General features: G+C 43.1%; 2 protein-coding genes across 4 annotated transcripts in view; one reads left to right on the top strand and one right to left on the bottom strand.

Moving 5' to 3' along the window:
- Positions 1–167: 167 nt before the first annotated feature.
- On the bottom strand, positions 168–4,018 carry gnat2 (guanine nucleotide binding protein (G protein), alpha transducing activity polypeptide 2). Its single transcript, XM_061272680.1, has 8 exons — positions 3,890–4,018; positions 2,677–2,719; positions 2,282–2,423; positions 1,906–2,063; positions 1,690–1,818; positions 1,499–1,628; positions 1,265–1,418; positions 168–609 (listed from the first exon to the last, which is right to left on the bottom strand). The coding sequence occupies exons 1-8, from the start codon at positions 3,993–3,995 to the stop codon at positions 419–421; spliced, it is 1,053 nt and encodes a 350-aa protein (XP_061128664.1). The 5' UTR covers positions 3,996–4,018; the 3' UTR covers positions 168–418.
- A 170-nt stretch (positions 4,019–4,188) lies between these two features.
- ampd2b (adenosine monophosphate deaminase 2b) overlaps positions 4,189–19,020 on the top strand; it is a 17,912-nt gene continuing 3,080 nt past the window's right edge. For 2 of the 3 annotated variants that reach the window (XM_061272672.1, XM_061272673.1), the window contains exons 1-12: positions 4,189–8,890; positions 14,930–15,054; positions 15,148–15,278; positions 15,758–15,826; positions 15,906–16,008; positions 16,084–16,276; positions 17,415–17,556; positions 17,641–17,730; positions 17,844–17,973; positions 18,057–18,251; positions 18,330–18,461; positions 18,724–18,887. In XM_061272672.1, coding sequence (XP_061128656.1) covers positions 8,800–8,890; positions 14,930–15,054; positions 15,148–15,278; positions 15,758–15,826; positions 15,906–16,008; positions 16,084–16,276; positions 17,415–17,556; positions 17,641–17,730; positions 17,844–17,973; positions 18,057–18,251; positions 18,330–18,461; positions 18,724–18,887 — 1,565 coding nt within the window. In that variant the 5' untranslated portion in view covers positions 4,189–8,799. Of the gene's footprint in view, positions 8,891–12,407; positions 12,538–14,929; positions 15,055–15,147; positions 15,279–15,757; positions 15,827–15,905; positions 16,009–16,083; positions 16,277–17,414; positions 17,557–17,640; positions 17,731–17,843; positions 17,974–18,056; positions 18,252–18,329; positions 18,462–18,723; positions 18,888–19,020 lie in introns of those variants that run through there. The other variant, XM_061272675.1, reaches the window with a different exon arrangement.

Here is a 19,020-nt window from a genome sequence, read left to right as displayed (position 1 = left end):
CCAAGTTTCAAATCTATACAAATTGTGAATGGAGGGCCGATTGGCATCTTGTGTGAAGATGGAGGCCATGGCTTGCTTCATTTTTGATCCGCTACAATCAAAATACAAAACTGCAAGCATGTGAACACTGGTGAGGGAGATAATTAAGAAAAACAAACTTTCACTGATTTATTGTGGTAATGCTACGTCTTTTCCTTTTTTATTTGAATGCCCTGTCAACATATTTCATTGCTTTTCCATTCCTAAGTCAAACATTAGCAAATTGATTCAGATGTTAAAATCACATGGCGTGACCTGCTTTCTGATAATCTTTCTCATCGGTTATGAATGTCCACTTTCATTTGGATACAAGACTCAGACTGCATTGTGTGTGTCATGTCACGTTTGGGTCCTGGGATACCTACGACTTTGGGACTGCTTAGAAGAGACCGCAGTCCTTAAGGTTCTCCTTGATAATGATGTCTGTGACGGCATTGAACACAATCTCAACGTTCTTTGTGTCTGTGGCACAGGTCAAGTGGGAGTAGATTTCTTTCACGCCCTTCTTCATGTTCAGCTCCTCAAACTGCGCCTTGATGTAGTTGCTGGCATCGTCGTACGTATTCGGGCCTACAACGCACAAACGTTTCATTCATTGATGTTTGCGTTGATTCAGACACAAAGCTGTCTGGTACTTTTAAGGAGAGTATGTAAGAGAGTGACTGTCCTATTGATACCGCTGGACCGGCCAGGACACCTGACCGAAGTCAATTGTTGTGATGTCTATTTTTAAAAAAGGGGGGCTAAAACTGTAATTTAACAATTTTATGGTAAATACTGTTGGGGACAGTCTTCTTTTTTCGGCTGCTCCCGTTAGTGGTCGCCACAGCAGACCAATTGTTTCCAACTCACTCTGTCTTCTGTATCTTCCGCTGTCCCACCAATTACCTGCATGTCCTCCCTCACAACATCCATAAACTTCCTCTTTAGCCTCCCTCTTCTTCTCCTCCCTGGTGCCTCCATCCTCAGCATCCTTCTCCCTATGGTCCCTCCTCAGCACATGTCGAAACCATCTGAATCTGACTTGACCCCCAGACTGTCCCACCTGAACTACACTTGTGGGGTGTTGATTGGTGGCGAGCCATGAGATGTTTGTGTTTGCGCCTTGGCTGGGACACACCCAACTAAAATGTACTCAGTGTGTGTACAAACTGCTACACACCAAAATAATCAGACATAAAGCCATGAAGAAGCTTTTTGAATTTGAATTCATATTTGTTTTTACCATCATAGTCTGGGAAGCAGATGCTCAGGTGGACCTTCTTGATCTTATCCTCGAAAAGATCCTTCTTGTTGAGAAACAGTACGATGGAGGTCAGCGCAAAGAACCTATGGTTGCAGATACTGTTGAATAGATGGAGAGACTCGTGCATTCGGTTCTGAAAGTCAAAGTTGAAGAGCATCAGTCACAGTTTTTTTTTTTTTAAGGTCCTTCCTCACAGCTTGTGGGCCAACTTACCACTTCGTCGTCCTCTACCAGCACCATGTCGTAAGCGCTGAGGGCGCCACAAAAAATGATGCATGTCACGCCCTCGAAACAGTGGATCCACTTCTTTCTCTCGGACCTCTGGCCTCCCACATCAAACATTCTGCGCGCCAAAGAGGCTATTAGCGTTTGGCTTCTGAAAACCGGAAGGACGGTTTTCTCACCTGAAGTGCAGCTCTTTGCAGGAGAACTGTTCCTCAATGATACCAGTTGTCTTGACTCGAGATCGCAGCACATCCTGCTCGGTGGGGAGGTAGTCTGGTTTGCAGATTCTGTCCATTTCGTTGAGGTAGCTAAAGGATAGATACCAACAGCTCACTGTCGCTCCTACGCAAAGCTTGCATCTGTTTGCTTTTCAAGAGCTAAAGACGCAGACTCACTAGCCGGCCGAATCGTTGAGTTGGTACTCGGCAGCTCTCTCGAAGCCGGACTGCACGCCCGAGTCCTTCCACAGCTTCTGAATGACGTCAGCCAGCTCGGCAGGCATTGTGCCTTCCTCGATGGAGTCGGACAGGTTCTGCAGCTTCTGTGCGTTCTCCTGCAGGTTTTAGAAAAGGAAAATCCCGTCAGAACCAAAACACCTATGCGAGTTCCCTGAAGTACTATTGGGGAAGCTCTAAAGTGGAAGTGGTCAAATTCAAAGTTTGACCTCAATATTTTGTTTGTAAATACAAACAAATAAGAGGGCAACCAGCATCCCATATTGGATTTTGCTCTGTAACGTAAAGCCCATGTGGTCTTAGTGTCATCTGAGACCTGTGCAGAAGCAGCGCCAAAATCAATCCCCAGCATCTCCATGCCTCTGATGATAGCCAGAACAGACTGCAGGATGTTGCCGTAGATGACGGCTCTGAATTCCAATTGTTCCTCTTTTGTGTAACCACCTTGATGTAAAATCCTGTACACAAGGTGGAGCAGAAACAGTTTGAAAGCAAATCGCATCCATTCCGTCCCAAGCAATGGAATAACAATGGCTATAGTCAGATGTAGAAAGACAAAATGTCACATTCACACTGTTTCCAAACAACAGTGGTGCCAAAGTGGATATTTGACATATTGAGCAACAACAAACCAATACGATTGCAAAAACCTCATGGCCCACTATGACTGTTTAGTGCTAACACAATGGAATTTATTGTATGTTGACTTACTTCATTTGCTTGACAATGGTGCTTTTGCCTGACTCGCCAGCACCTGCAACAAGAGCATAATGTTTAGCAGATGCTGTTTCTCGTCAGCGTGGACACCGTTTGGCCCATAAACGGCAGAAGAATGTCTTTTTGAGCAACTTAAGGGAATAGTTTTGCCGTAATTGACTAGAAAGCTTTCTTTGCTGTCTGCTTAGTTACTCAAGGACACACGACTCAAAATTAGATGACAAAACAGCTCATAGGCAGTGTTTACTAAACAATTCACACATTAAAGAGACAGTCACTCCACATTATTAACCCTTTTTAAAGAGAGCCTGGTGAATTGTTTAAATTTATTGTATGTGCTGACTGTCAGACAAGGCAGGTTGGCGTTTGAAGATGCATTGGACGAATGTGACTGCTGCAAAGTAGGTGAAAGTCTAACAGAGGTTCATTTTTTTTGTCATCTGAGGGATCAGCAGAGGCCTCCGCAAGTGGATCTGCACTAAAGCTGTTAGTTAATTGGATTGGTGTATCGCTGCTGTACTGTGATTCATTTAGACCAAAGGCTGTGATCTTTTAAGCACCAACGCCCTTACATAAGAACCGAAACGTCTTTGCAGCTCATTTGTGCACCCTTCTCACACTAGACGTGCTTCTCTGATATCCCAGTAAGAATATTTACATATGATTGGACGCTTGCAAACACAAATTGATTGGCAAATTGTTCTTGTTTCAGTGTTGATTAATCTGCTGGATCTGCAGACTCAACTCACTGTTGCTGTTTAATCTCTTTCATCCACTCACTGAAGTGCCCAGGTGTCACCTTTCCATTAAAATTATGTGAAGTTTTATGCAGGAACAAGCCTCCAAATAAACCAAAGAAACGCTTCTTTCATTTGGCTAAGTAGTAAGCAGTTGTGACAGGCTCTTTTTCATAAGTATAAAGCCAGCCTGGATCACAACCTTTCTACACTATGAGGAGTTTTTTGTACGGCAGCGTTGCCTCTGACTCGAATCAATGTTTTCGTAATCCTTAAAGAATCCTTATAAGCCTTCTGTTGGTAAACCCATCAAAGAAATGTATTTTTTGACATTTGCTTCCAGCTTGCAGGCGGACTTCTCTGCTGTTTTCTTCTGTCGGAAAATGTCATTCAGAGTGATGAGATCTGAAAAGCAATCGCTTTGTCCACCTGCGTGAGGGATCCTGGTGAGCCTTCAGGTGGTCACTTACCAAGCAGCAGAAGCTTGACCGTTTTCGAGTCCTTGTCGGCATCCTCTTGAAGTTGCTTTTCCAACTCCTTGGACTTTTTGTCTTCGGCACTCGCTCCAGCGCCCATTCTTTCTGCCTCCTCACACTCAAGATCCTCAAGGAAAGAAATTTTGACGGCCCTCTGTGAGCTGTTGCAGAGAATCCTGGTGTTGCACTAATCGTGCCAAAAGGAGATTTCCGAGAGGAAGGAGATTGGAAGGAAGGGAGGTGCTTGAGCTTTGCTATCTTGGCTGGCGAGTAGATGATGGGGCAGCAGCTCTTGACAAGGAGAGGGACAGACAGAGAGAGTCTTTAATTCCCTCTTCTTAAACCCTTTAGCCCGCTTCCTGATTGGCCAATCAATCTAATTATCTTAATGAATGTAAATGCTGTCAAGTCAGAGGAGACGAGAGTATAAACACTCACTTGTAGTGAGTTGCAGGTTTTATTCTGGATTGCAACAAACGATCCAATTTATTATGATCATTTGTCAACAAACTGAGTGTAACAGAAAGCAAAGAATGCGCTACATATTTTATGCACATTAGTATGCGTGTTCTATATTTGCAGCTTCAGCACACTGATGATATAATTTGCAGAGCACCTCAATCGGTGGGAAAAAAAAAATCAAGTTTGAGAATATTTGTAACGATTGTAGGTGTCATCTCTTTGAGATGAATTGCATTCGCTTCCTGTTGTACTCTTGACTCCGGTCACATGGATGAGCAAGGAGAGCGGCATTAAAGTCTCCTAAACTCCTTACAGTTAAGACGTTTAAATCTCAGGTGGTGCGGTGACTGCTAAATAGAGCAACTGCCGCCGCACCGTGTTATTTGGTTGGATGTGAGCGCTTACATGACCTAAATGCGTGCGCTATAGGTTACATAATCCCTTTGTAAATCAATGTGTGTTTTATGGCGAGGGGGAGAGATGTTATGAGGTGAAGATGAATGTGGCTGTGGCAACAGGCCCTCCATAAGATGGGCGTCAGTCCATCAAGTTCCAGCTGTGCATGTGGGCCATCTTGACATGCTGTTGTTAGTTAGATACAGACAGAGAAGCAGTATATTTTGGGTCACAAATGACGCCAGAAGTCTTTGTGGCATTTAGTTTTCCAAAGTGAAAGAACTGTTGCATTTGGCGCTAGGATTTCATTGAAGCGGTCAATATGGATTTGGACAGATTTACATTTGAAGAGAAGACCAGAGAACGACAAGACAATCATTTATAAAAAAGTAAATAAATAAATAAACAAATCGCTTATCCTCATTAAAATCACGGGTATCTATCTCAATTGACTTTGGGTGAGAAGCGGGATACACAAAAGTTAAAATCTTTTTAAATTCTGTTTTAGCAGCTGAATGATTACTGCCAATGAAAACCTGAATTGGAACGTAATAAAAGAAACAATATGAATCAAATTTAATATGGAAATGATATTTGAATTGATGTGGCTCGGTGGGACACAGTTAGGAAGGTGCGGGTTCGATTCCACCTCCGGCCCTCCCTGTGTGGAGTTGGCATGTTCTCCCCGTATCCGTGTGGGCTTTCTCCGGGCACTCTAGTTTCCTCCCACATCCCAAAAACATGCTTGGTAGGCCGATTGAGCACCCCAGATTGTCCCTAGGTGTGAGTGCGAGAAAGAATGGTTGTTTGATTTCGTGTGCCATGCGATTAGCTGGCAACCGGTTCAGGGTGACCCCCGCCTACTGCCCGATGACCGCTGGGATAGGCTCCGGCACGCCCGCGACCCCCGTGGCGGCAAGCGGTACAGAAAATGGATGGACGAATGGATGTTTGAATTTTCCTTCTTGAACATATTTTTGTAAGTGTTTAATGAATCTGTTGTGAATGTGAATGAATGCTTGTTGGTCTCTATAAATTATTCCCAAACTATCGCAATTAGCGATCATCAGGTGTGCTCTGATAAATTATCCAATTTCACTTTATTGGTCTGGAAATTATGATTTACTGCAAATCGGAAATTTTGTTCATCTCTTACAATGCCAGTGACTGCAGGGACAGCCAGAACAATAAATGTTCCTCCAGCAGAGGGCAGAAAATATATTTCACCCATGAGTCACCAACTCTGGTCCTTGAGAGCCTCTATCCTGTATCTTTTAGATGTTTTCCTGATGGGGCAGGCTCTTGTGGCCTAGACACTACAAAACGGGCAAACTACGGTGGCACATCGAGTGACGCCGACCAATCCCATTAGCCCGGAGATGGCATAGCCCCGTTTTGTGCTCAGTCTCTGCGGTTCTGATCTGTTGACAAGATTACTCAGAGAGCCTCGGCTCAAGCACAGAGGCTGAGGATTAACACTTGATATTTTGGTTTGCGGGTTACAATCTTCAATGCATTCATTTTAAACGTCAAATTGGTAAGGATGCATCGAGTGGTCAAACTGCTTTAAGGGCATAACCGCATGGAGACCAGCGCGTAAACTGTAGACCCAAGGCCCGGGGGCCAGATATGACCCACCACATCGTTTTAGGTGGCCCACAATTACAAATTGTCTTCAAAAAAATAGAGATATTGCTTGTTATTTTTATTACCATTTGTCCTTTTAAGAAATTTGAACAGTTTTTACTAGTCTCTGATTTCAAAAGTAGTTTTTCAGTTTGCTTTGTAGCCTATACTATATATAGAAGGCGTTGACAATCATAATGGCCCTCCGAAGGAAACTATGACTATGATGCGGCCCTTGACAAAAATGAGTTTGACACTTCTGTCTACAGTGTAGACAGTAAAGAGTTGAGGGAAAGTAGGTGTCTCTTCTCCCATTTGTGATACTTCATTGAGGTTGGACTCCACTTGGTTCCACCCACTGAGGAGCTCAGCTAGATTTTCCCCATGTTAATCTTTTAGTCTGCCAGAGAGAGAGGTGTCGTACTCTCACTGATGACGCATTGACATGCTCGCTGATGCCATGTTGTCACGTTTACATGTGACAGCTGCAGTGGCACCTTCAGTCAGCCCTTAATCACCATTAAAAATTACACATGGGCTTCTGAGTGGTGTTATATTGTATCTATTTTTAGCTTGCCATTGCGCTCAAATTAAGTTGTTGTTAATTGCTAATGTTGTACAGCAGTAGCACAGCTGGAAAGCAGTTCAATGTCAGGAAAAGCCCACTAGATAAGAATTAGATGCACTTTACTCAGTGCACAGTACAGTTATTCATTTACGTTTGAATAGGAAATAATAAAATCAAAAGCCAAAATGTCTTCCTTTACAAGTATGCTCAGGTTCCCGTGGTATTCATGTTACAACATATGGTTGCACTCCTGTGGTTCCTATTTTCCCCTCTGCTGCATATTTCAACCAAACAAGCAAAATGCAGTGACTTGTTAACAGGTCGTGGAATAGACAGATGACTGTGTTTCCAAGGTCAGTTTCAATGGCACTTGTACTGCTTGTGCTGCTTGGGCTGCTGCCGCAGAGGGATTAGCCGCACAGACAGATTATCTGTAGGGGGAAGTGGAGTGAGGGTGCTTTCATGTAAGGAAACACTTCATTAACTTCTTGTTTGCTCATGTTTCACACAAGATCACATTGACTTGCAGGATGTCATTGCTCAAACCTTTCAAGAAGTTTCACTTCCTCCTATTTTAGATGCAAGAAGAGAATGCAATACAAATTCAAGTAGTCTTATTTACATGTGATAAATTCATTGTGTCAATACTGCACAGTATCACGTCCCTTATTAAATGTTCACCATCCAAAGATGCAAAGCTGCAGACTATTTTAGAATGTGATTAAATGACTGAACACTGGATTAATATGCCTTTGATTGAGACATTTTATCTATATGTAATACCATAATGATATTTGTTTTTAGTTATCATGATGGTTTTGAATGTGATCCACAGCATAGAGCAGAAATATAATTCTGCTGCAGTCTTCAGACAGTTATTTCACATTTCCACAAGAGGGCGCTGGCTCATTTCTGAACATGGACAACAGGAAAATGGGCCATTTTATAGCCTGAAGTATGTGCCACCAGAAACAATCAAATATTGAATAAAATATAGGACAAGTATTTATTTTTTATGGGTTGTGGGGTTCTTAACAGTTCACATGAGGCTTTATTTGTATTTCAATGTGCATTTGGGGGGACGTTTTATATGTGTGTAGGTTTCTCCTCACTATTCAGGGATTAAATGTTTTATTAAGAAGTAATTTTATAATTCTGGAAATTATTTTGTCATGAAACCATGTTAACTCTCGGTCAAAATAAATCAGCTGCTGTATGGATTTTATACCGTTTTTGTTTGTCAGTTAGTTACTTTGTTTGTTTCTTCAATTGAAAAAGAATCCAAGTTTAAAGCCCACACACAAAGTCTTTTCCAAAATCAGAACTTTCCACTCCCTTGATTTACCCACGCAGACTTTTGGTTGCCATGGCAACAGTGCAACCAGGAGGCGTATGCTGCTGAGTGCGTAGATCATTTGTATTCTCTGAGCGCACGTGCATGTTTACATGTGCTGAATGATAGAAGGTGTGCGTGTGTGTCGGGGGGTGGCCACGCGTCTCCCTGTTACACCCCCAACCTCCATCAATGCTGCAGCTCCAGCGCTGATGTCTTCTGAAGGGCGGGACCAGATTTTCTGCAGAGGGATACTCTGCAGCTCACACTGTACCAACCAGTTTGGCAATACCTGGCTCCCAAGAGCGTATGCACACACTCACACACGCGCAAAAGTAGACTGCACTTGAGCCCCCCCAAGCATTCAGCATCAGTACAATACGTATCTCATCATCTGCTTTTCTCTCGCTCGCTTTCTCTCTCGACCCCTGTCTCGCTGTCTCTCCATCGACGCTGACAACCTCCGCAGCTCTGACTCATTCAGTTCTCCATACAAGTGGAAGCACAGGAACTGGCAGCATGTCCTCCAACGTGCCCCCCGGGGCAGCCAAAAGCAAGCCCCACTCTCCCTTCAGAAAGCGAGGAAGCCTGCAATACACAACCAGTACAGGTGAGTGACATCTTTGAGGTGATTGAGAGCTTACTGTAGTATTTTGTGTCATTGTAGTAGCGCCACGGAGACAGTGAAGCACTTTGAAATATGGACAGAACATAACCTGTTGATTGGCTGAGAGGCAAATCAACAAGACCGCAGCTCTCATTTAATTGAACTCTTCTGTGTTCAACTCGGGGACATCACATGCAAACATCCATATTCATGACATGGATGCTGAAATTATGTCTGTTTGAAAGTCTCTCCTTACTGTGTTTTTGGTTCATGGTTTGCTTTCCGATGCCGTTGTAGAGCTGCAGGATGTTACTTGTGGTATACACTTTTCTAATAAGTGCAACACTAACAACACTGCTGCAAGACAGTGTCATGTGTCCTGCAGGGAGATCTGCACAGGATTTGATCCCCAGCATGAATGAGTGGATTATCCCTCCTGCATGCAAACATTAATACAAACTGCAGTGTAGTACGACCGTCTCATGTCAGTCAAAACGTAGAAATTAATTTGCGTGTTTAATGGGTCTTTGTCCTGTTTTGCAACATGCCCTCTACCACCGCCCGCTGGTTTATCTTTATTCAATTATAAAGGACTAGAATAATGAGGGCTGGGTCTAATACCTGGGTTATTTCAATTAGTTTCACCAGCGAGTCATGTTTCCAAATTTAGGAGGAGCTCTGAGTTTGATGCAGTGCAGTTGCGCCACTGCAACCACAATAATAAACATACTGTGAAATGAATATCTCACTTATAGTGTCAAACAAATCTGAATATCAGAACTGTTTTTCAAGTCAGAATATTTGAGACAGGATTTGGATATTGTTATCGTGTGAAATTGCGCATGATGATCCAGCTGGTCTGTAGCGGATTGCTGACTTCTTCTACTGGGCTAACGCAAACGTGCTCGATATTTGGCCAACATAGTCAAGGCAACAGATTAAGACTAAATTATTTTCGAGGCATTCAACGTTTCTGCTGTCATTTCTCTCATTTTGTAAAGGCTGCATTGAGAATCGTTCCACATGAGTTTGCAAACATGACGCAATAACAGATTTTTAGCCCATTCAAGGCTATTTTGGAGCATATTGTGTATGTATTGAATACCAAGTAGCAAAATTGTGGTATGGTGTATTAATGGTTACTACATTTGCCTCACAGTTCTGAGGTGTGGGGTTTGAATCCCAACTGCAGCCTTCCTGTGTGGATTTTGGGTTTTAGCTATTCCCTTTGTGCTTGTGCGGTTTTCCACCTGCTTCCTCCCACATTCAAAACCATGTTTAAGATCAAGTGAAGACCTAATTGTCCTTAGCAACCAATGTACCCAACCACTCGCCCAAAGTCAGCTGGTAGAAGCTCCAGCTCACCACCAACCCTAATGGGGACAAGTGGTGTAGAATATAGATGGAAGATATGACTAAACGTTCATCGATTTTTGTATGTCAATGATGATAGTGTTACCCGTGAGACAAAGAATCAATGTAATGGGAGCCCAGAGACGTCTGTAATTAATGTTCATAGCCATGTTGTGTGCATAAACTCTTGTGTCAATTACACAGCCTCTTGCCATCATACAATCACTATCATGACTGCTTTATTTATACAGCACATTTCATACACAGGGCAATTCAGTGTGTGTGTGTGCGCGCGCGTGTGTGTGCGTGTGTGTGTGTGTGTGTGTGCACACTTTGCACTTTGCCCACATCTTGCACACATGTCTGGAGTCCGTTGCCAGAACACGTCCTGTAATTATGACAGGGAAAATAATGAATAATAGATCCCTGTCATTCCCTCCTGTGACACAATCTCCATGACTAATATGGCATTCTAGTGATTGACTGTGTGGTTGGTCTCCCACCCACCATTGTCTTACCTGACACGCCCTCATGTTGCACTACAGTTTATCTGCTACTGTTATTGGTCATCCAACATCTCTTCTGTTAGACGCCTCATGGATTTGGACCCTGTTGCCATCGCAGCCATCCATCCATTTGTCTCGCTAGCGCTTATCTGGTGTTTGTCTATACGTGTGTGCGACTCCTGCAAAACGACTTGATTTGGTGTGAAAAGGTACTATTTGTGACCATCACTAATCTCTCAATGATCACTGGCTTTCTAATCATTTAGTTAGCCATGAACTTCATCAACTTCAAATCACACAAATCTATTTTATAATCGTTTTATAATTTCATAAAATTAATGTATTGAATGGACTCGCAGATTGTGATTGATTGATTGATTGATTGATTGATTGATTGATTGATTGATTGATTGATTGATTGATTGATTGATTGATCGACTGATTGATTCGATCAGCATAAGACAAACATGTATTTCAAAAAATAAAAATTATCCAAGCACCAACACCAATTTCATCACCTCATATTGAAATCAAGCCATAAAAAGAAAACTTTTTTTTCTTTTTAAACAAAAACAAAGTCAACCCAAATTTGCAATAGTCATAAACCTATACAGTATTTATTGAATACTTGAAGTTGAAAGTTTTTTTCAAAAGACATAATTGAATGACACCTTTTAAGGTACATTTTATATGTACACCTTTAACAGAGACACAGCTTTGCTTTATGTCAGCCTTCGTCTTACATTTTTTTGAGAACATCAGCTCCACTTATATCATAACAAGTATCTCTGTTTTCAAACAGTTGTTTATGGTAATACAGTAAATAATTATGAACTTTCTACGTTATTTGCACAGTTTGGCATTTGGCTAAAAATGGCTAAATCATAGGAAAATTACAGGTTGTCCTCAACCTAAAAACATTCGACTTACAATTTACATTTGTAGATAGGAACAAACACTGGCATAGCTAGAAGTGGGGTCACAGGACCACTGTTCCCCTGTGAAAGATGCTTGAGCCCCACAGGTGCCAGGCCAGATTTTTGGGTATTTTATAATTTTATTCTGTGGGTTAAAATCAGGGGATGTAGAGAATAATATTCAACTGTGGGCATGTGAAACCCTTTGACACAAACAGCAGACATGCTGTTTGGACCTGTAGCCAGACTTTATACAGCCGTGCCCTAGATGCTCACATTTTTGCAACCATGGTTATTATCAAGTGCAAATTTACCTTGCGTGCAGGCAGATTACAATTGTAAACCAATGTGTAATTTGTTTCACAATGATTGAGTAATATAGCGAATTGTGTTTTGTCTACATCCCACATACACAAACGGGGATGTGTGCCTCCTCAATCATAATGGGGTCATCAAAGTGCTGGCCCTTTAATTTCATCCTCGTAAGAGGAAATGAGGCTCCTATTTTTTGGACAGTCCTCATTTTCTTTGAACAAAAAAAAAAAAAGATGTTGCACTTTCTGATTGAGAAACATAGATTACACCGATATCTGGAGTACACGGCACTTTAAACTGGCAGAATTCACTGTTGGGAGGAGAGGAGTAGGGAGGTGGGGGGGACGTACTGCAGTTGACTTCCCACATCCAACGGTGATGCATGCCGTTTACCCCCCCACCCCCTCCTCTGAGCTCTCCCATGGTACATTCCAGAGAGATATCAGAGGCGTTTAAATGAGAAAGCTCAGCTCCAAAGGCAACTAGTGCAGCGACAGCTGGCCTGAAAAAGGAGGTGGCATGTGAGGGGGAGTTCATGGATCTGCTGGACCACCTTTTTGTATGTATGACAGGGACAGAGCAAGGAGAAAGACTGCGGATGAATGTGTGCCTGCGTGCGTGTGTGCGTGTGTGTGTGTGTGTGTGTGTGTGCGCGCGTGTGTGTGTGTTGTTCTCTGGGAGTTTCTCTTGTTTCCTTCCTCTCTATTGTGTTAAAGTCATCTTAAAAACGGACGGAAGATGACATCTTGGGCCATTGGCCATTTAGCGGGCATGCTCCATCTCTCTTTTCCTTTCTCCCTCATGTTTCTCCCTTTCTATGTTCTGGTAAATGGGCTCTGACAGGTATGCTCTGCCAGCCTTCTCCTGAGCAAAAGCACAAATCCCACTCTCCTCTATACCTGCCCTGCTTTCTATACTCTCCTCCTGCAAGTCCCTTGACAGCAGTGCAGTTTTCAGCACACTAAGCAGTATGAATGAGGATTGAATGAGCCCCCCCCCCCAAAACATAATAATAATAATAATTACTTGGTCAAAATGGTTGTCATCTATTGTAAAGAAGTTATCTTTTGTTAACAAGACTTGGCTGTATAGAGTTTTCCACTAGAATCCATAAGACTGATGTACACATCATATGACTGCAAACTGAGAGATGCTTTCTAAAAGGAAAGAATAATAGTGCCTCATCATCACTCTGCATTGTGGGTTGTAAGTTGCTGTCTGGGTTTTTTATTCGTGTTTTGGACATTTGCTGGCTTCTTTTTTACGCATTCACCAAGGGGCATCTGATAGTCACTGATATTGCTTGTTGGACGTGCCTGCTTTACAACTCTCACAGGAGATATGTCTGTGTGTACACATTTGAGTCATAGGAATCTCGTATGGAGTAAATCCTGAGCCTACACAGTCAATATGTGCAAATCCAAAAATGGTGGAAGGTGTGTATTCACTCTCATTTAACATGACTTTGAATGTTATTGGATAATTCTGAATGCAGCCACATCCCCAGTTGTTAGAGGGTGTGCACAGTTGTGCAACCACATCAATCATTTCAGTTGTTAGATTTTACTTTAAATTGCAACGTTTCTTTTTTTTTTCTCAAAAACCTGATATTTGAACTGGGGTGTGTAGAGGGTTTTTGATATCCACTGTATAAATGACCTACCTATGCATTTTACATTGAACAGTATGTAACGCTTTGAATTGGACTATTGAAATATTCATGCAGTTGCCGTCTCTTGACAAGATGGTTTGACCTCATTTCTAGGCTTACTGGTAACAGGTGAAAAATGATATGTAGAATCTTTTCAGTCATCTGGCCACTCCTCAAGATTGTTTGCTGCATTTTCACCCCCTGCTCCTTTTGCTCTGCTCATTTATATCAATAATAGTCCACCATGAAAAGATTATGTGGTATCAAAGTAAGTCACGGCTGTATAGAGATGAGATACTATTATGTAACCATAGATGCATCTCATCCAAATATAGCAGCCATTAGGGGATTAGCCGCGGGTCCGTTCAGCTCGGCTTCACCGCGGCCCAGCTTGGATTTCTTTGCCGCTGGTCGCAAGCTGCCCTCGACAACACTGTCCTGTGCTATCAGGGGGAACTGATATGGCCCAAGGTGACGGGTGGCAAGGATAACGTCTTGGCAGGCCATTGCTTTACATAGCACAGGCACATCTGTGGCTTTGTGGCTAAGAGTGAGGCATCACTTTGTCTAATGGCCTGCAGTAGATTGGATGGCACAGCTTTTCTTTTTCTGGAAAAACTCACCTCTTTACTGATTTTGTGCATGAACAAGTTGTGCTTTGGCACCATGTTCTAAAATGTTTCGGTCCATGAAGTATGTTGAAGTGAGGTCAAATGCCAGGTGGGGCACGTGTGACCAACATGTTAATTATATAATGTTATTAAGAGGTGTACTCATTACAATTTCATAGACAAAAGATACTATTTATGGTCAGTGAGAAGAGTTGAGTAGGTGTGAAATATTTTCCTTTTCCTATAGTAAAGTCAAGTTACCCAATACCCTGCTCTTATGATGAAAGATAAGTATTAAATAGCAAAGACTCTGCTCATGATTCTAGTGGTGTTATTCAGGCAAACATGTTGAGTAGGATGTGTTGAGACGGTGGAGCTCAGCAGAAGGTGCTGCACGACACAAGTTGTTGCGACTTTGTAGTCTCCGTTTGTCTTTATTTATTTTCACTCAGCCTTTTTAAGAAGTGTTTGTCTGTATAGCGCTGGGATTTTTTCACTGCCATCTTTCATACTGTACAGGACTCTTTTGAGAGAGAGCATATTGGTCTTGACTTTGATCAAATATACAATATCAAACCAGAGGGTAGACATGATTGAGCGAAGCTCTTCTGCTGGCAAATGTCCATCCAAAATGTGTAATTTGATCACAAGTCTGAGTGAGATGGAACAATTACTTTCTCCTTTCCTAGTCGACCTCCGTGGTGCCCGCCACCTCCTCACACCCCAGCATTCCTTGCCTGGGATCCCCGTGGCCTTAAAACAATCCATAGATCTCCGTACATCCATGGACGGCAAGTACAAAGAAATTGCCGAGGTCGGTTCTCTGCGGTAGCTGCGATAGTGTTTACGTTTGAATGAACTTCAACATCCAATATTACATTGTACCTGTGCTTGTGTGTCTGTGAAGGAACTGTTTTCACGCAGCCTAGCAGACAGTGAGATGCGCAGTGCTCCTTATGAATTCCCAGAGGACAGCCCCATTGAACAGCTCGAGGAGAGACGACAGCGCCTTGAGCGGCAGATCAGCCAAGATGTCAAGTGAGTGGGAAAAAAAGAATAACACACGTTCAGGAAGCAGACATTGATGAATAGGGCTTTGACACCTCTTTCATGGAAAAAGGATTTTGCAATTTAGCATACCTGTCTACAACATTAATTCCCAACTATTGTGCTCCAACACAATAGAGATTGTTAGGTCTGCCACAGGGAATAACGTACTACTTAATCAGTGCAAAACATATTTATTTATTTAACCCTTTGTTCAGCTATTTATGCAAGCGACATATAGTGACGAGAAGACTACTTAAAAGCCTTTTCACTAGTAACGTACAATAAACATTGCCATTCATTGTCGCACGTGCACCATGATGGTAACAGAATTCACATTTAGTCAAGCGCTGCTATCAGCCACAGCACGCCGCAGTCACTGACCGTGTCAGTAAGATGAATTGTTATCTTTATTGGTCTACCAAATGAAATGTCTGGTGTATGTGTGAGCTCAACCTCTCTGTCCACAGGTTTGAACCAGACATCTTGCTGAGAGCCAAACAGGATTTCATGAAAACAGACAGCGCTGTAGATCTAGAGTGAGTATCTTGCAATTATCCATTCAATTACCTAATCCATGTGCTCAGGAAGAAAAAAAAAAGGCATATTTTCTGTCAGATACATGAAGCAACAAAGTCAAGCGCCAGATCTGCTGGAGAGAGAATTGCTCCCCGAGAGAGAATACCAGCGGGTCACCATCTCTGGAGATGAGAAATGTGGGGTAAGTCAAACCGTTTTTTTTCCAGATATATTACATGCTCTTCATCGTCTCTTGTTCTGTTGCACCCCAATGCAGGTTCCCTTCACGGACTTGCTGGATGCTGCAAAGTGTGTGGTGAAAGCCCTGTTCATAAGACAGAAGTATATGGGCCTGTCGTTGCAGAGCTTCTGCAGGACCACCAAGAGCCACCTGCAAGAGCTAAGCGAGAGACCGCTCGACCTGACTATCAATGAGGAAGAATTTCAAGAGGCGACGGAGGCCAGTGCAGGTGCGTTGTGGCACTCTACCTTTCAAGACGCTCTGGGTCTTGTTCACGAGTGAGGGAAGAATGAAAAGGGGGATCGACAGGCAGATTGGCGCAGTGTCTGCAGGGGTTCGTTCTGTCATGTTGATGAAGGAGCTGAGCTGAAATTTACCAGTTGATCTACATGACTGGGAAGAATAAGGTCCTACTTTGGAAATAGGGTGAGAATCCCGGTCAAAATGATCTTAAATGGTCATTTATCATCATTTTTTAATTAGTCATGTATATGTCACGGCGACTCGGTGGATCACTGGGTAGCATGTCTGCCTCTAAGTTAGGAGGGTCCGGGTTCGATTCCACCTCCTGCCCTCCCTGTGTGGAGTTTGCATGTTCTCCCCGGGCCCGCGTGGGTTTTCTCCGGACACTCTGGTTTCCTCCCACATCCCAAAAACATGCTTGGTAGGCCGATTGAGCACTCCAAATTGTCCCTAGGTGTGAGTGTGAGTGTGAGTGCAAATGGTTGTTTGTCTCTAGGTGCCCTGTGATTGGCTGGCAACTGGTTCAGGGTGTCGCCCGCCTACTGCCCGATGACGGCTGGGATAGGCTCCAGCACTCCCGCGACCCGTGTGGGGACTATGCAGTTCAGAAAACGGATGGATGTATACGTCCCATTATCTTCTATATGTAAAATTATAGTTATTATCTATAAATCAATGGTGTATATTCTCAATGAGAAATACTGCTAGTTTTCACATAATTTGGTTAGTCAGACGTTTTGGAGTGAAGTAATCACAAGACCAAGGTTCCAGCGCATCTCGAAAATCCCATTTAGTACAGTACAGTACATTACAAATGTTGCTTTATATTGCCACAAAAATGTAAGTGGACATGCCTGACCTAGTAAAAACATAACTTAAAGTCACAATTTCCGTTGCTCTTTGTCACAGCCTTATTTCTGATTTATCTCGAGATATTCACAACCAGGACTTTACTATCATCCTGCACATGACTCCTACATTAACACTCAACCACCATCCATCTGTTGCACACCTCCGAACGGGCAACCCAGCGTGACGGCCTTCTTACGCTGAGAGATGAGTCGCATGTTTATTTCCACCTCCTTCAAACTTGACACTTACTGTGACATTTTGTGCTCCCTCAGATGCCACAGTGCACCCACCTGTTTCTGGAACGCACCCCTACAAGAACAAGGACCCGAGCAGCATGCCGCCCGACGTGGGCTACGGCTGCACGATGGTGGATGGTGTCATGCACGTGTACACATCAAGAGAGACCATGGACAAGTGAGTTATGGATGGTTCTAAGAAAATATGGTCCAGCAAAATATCTTTTTTTTCCCATTCTTACACTTTGCATGTTGCTTGCAGGAGCACCGAGTTGGACCTGCCATATCCGAACCTGCAGGAGTACATTGCTGACATGAATGTCATGATGGCCCTCATCATCAATGGACCAGTGTACTTTTATTTTCCTTTTTTTGAATGCATTTTCCACCATTGAACTCTTTTTATTTATTCAACATGGGAGCTACCTAATAAGGATAACGGGTAATTCCATTCTCTACCCGCAGAAAGTCCTTCTGCTACCGTCGCCTGCAGTATCTAAGCTCTAAGTTCCAGATGCACATCCTCTTGAATGAAATGAAAGAATTGGCAGCGCAGAAAAAAGTCCCGCATCGAGACTTCTACAATATCCGGAAGGTAGAGCCGTCAGGATCTAACTTAGCCAAATCTGTGTTTTCCGTCCAGGTTGTGTAATCAGCTTCCTGTTTGTATGTGTCAAGGTTGACACGCATATCCATGCCTCCTCCTGTATGAACCAAAAGCATCTTTTGCGCTTTATCAAAAGAGCCATGAAGAAGTATTCTCAGGAGATTGTCCATGTGGAGAGAGGAAAGGGTCAGACGCTCATGGAGGTATTTGAGACGATGAACTTGACTGCTTTTGACCTCAGTGTGGACACTTTGGACATGCACGCGGTAAGTCAGAAGCCTGATTATCAGAACTTTTGGTGTAGGTGATAAACGGATGGACTCACCTTTTTCTTCCACTTGCAGGATCGCAATACTTTTCATCGATTTGACAAGTTTAATGCCAAATACAATCCCATTGGTGAATCCATCCTGAGAGAGATCTTCATCAAAACGGACAATCACGTCGAAGGCAAATACTTTGGCCACATTATTAAGGTAACGATGCGCCTTCAAATGTAGCTAACAGTGCAAAGCAATGCAAGCCTTCTTAGCTGCTATCATCCTGAGATCACCTGTTTTTAGAGTGTGATCATGTGACCTTCCTAACATGGGGCATGATTGAGCCCTTAGCCACTATGATGTCATTTGACAGCAAGTGGCCACCTGACAAGGATAGAAGTTAAAAGTACAGTTCAGTATCAATATTTCATTAGAGACAAACAAAACATGGTGACCACGTTGTGTAACTGTCACTCAGGAGGTGATGGCTGACCTGGAGGAAAGCAAGTATCAGAATGTGGAGCTGAGATTGTCCGTGTACGGGCGCTCCAGAGATGAGTGGGAAAAGTTGGCAAAGTGGGCTGTCAAACACCAGGTCTACTCGGACAATGTGCGATGGCTGGTGCAAATGCCACGACTTTTGTAAGTGACACAAAGAGGTTTTACTCAGCTAACAATCTAACTCCTGGATTTTCAGGCAACAGTATTTTTGAGGGAGGGAGCGAGTTTGGGAGCAAGTTGAAAGAGAGAGAGAGAGAGAGAGAGAGAGAGAGAG

This window comes from Syngnathus typhle, linkage group LG2 (genome assembly GCF_033458585.1).
Source record: "Syngnathus typhle isolate RoL2023-S1 ecotype Sweden linkage group LG2, RoL_Styp_1.0, whole genome shotgun sequence".
NCBI classification, from domain to species: Eukaryota; Metazoa; Chordata; class Actinopteri; order Syngnathiformes; family Syngnathidae; genus Syngnathus; species Syngnathus typhle.
Note: the sequence above shows the minus strand (reverse complement) of the source record. Positions and strands in the feature narration are given on the sequence as shown.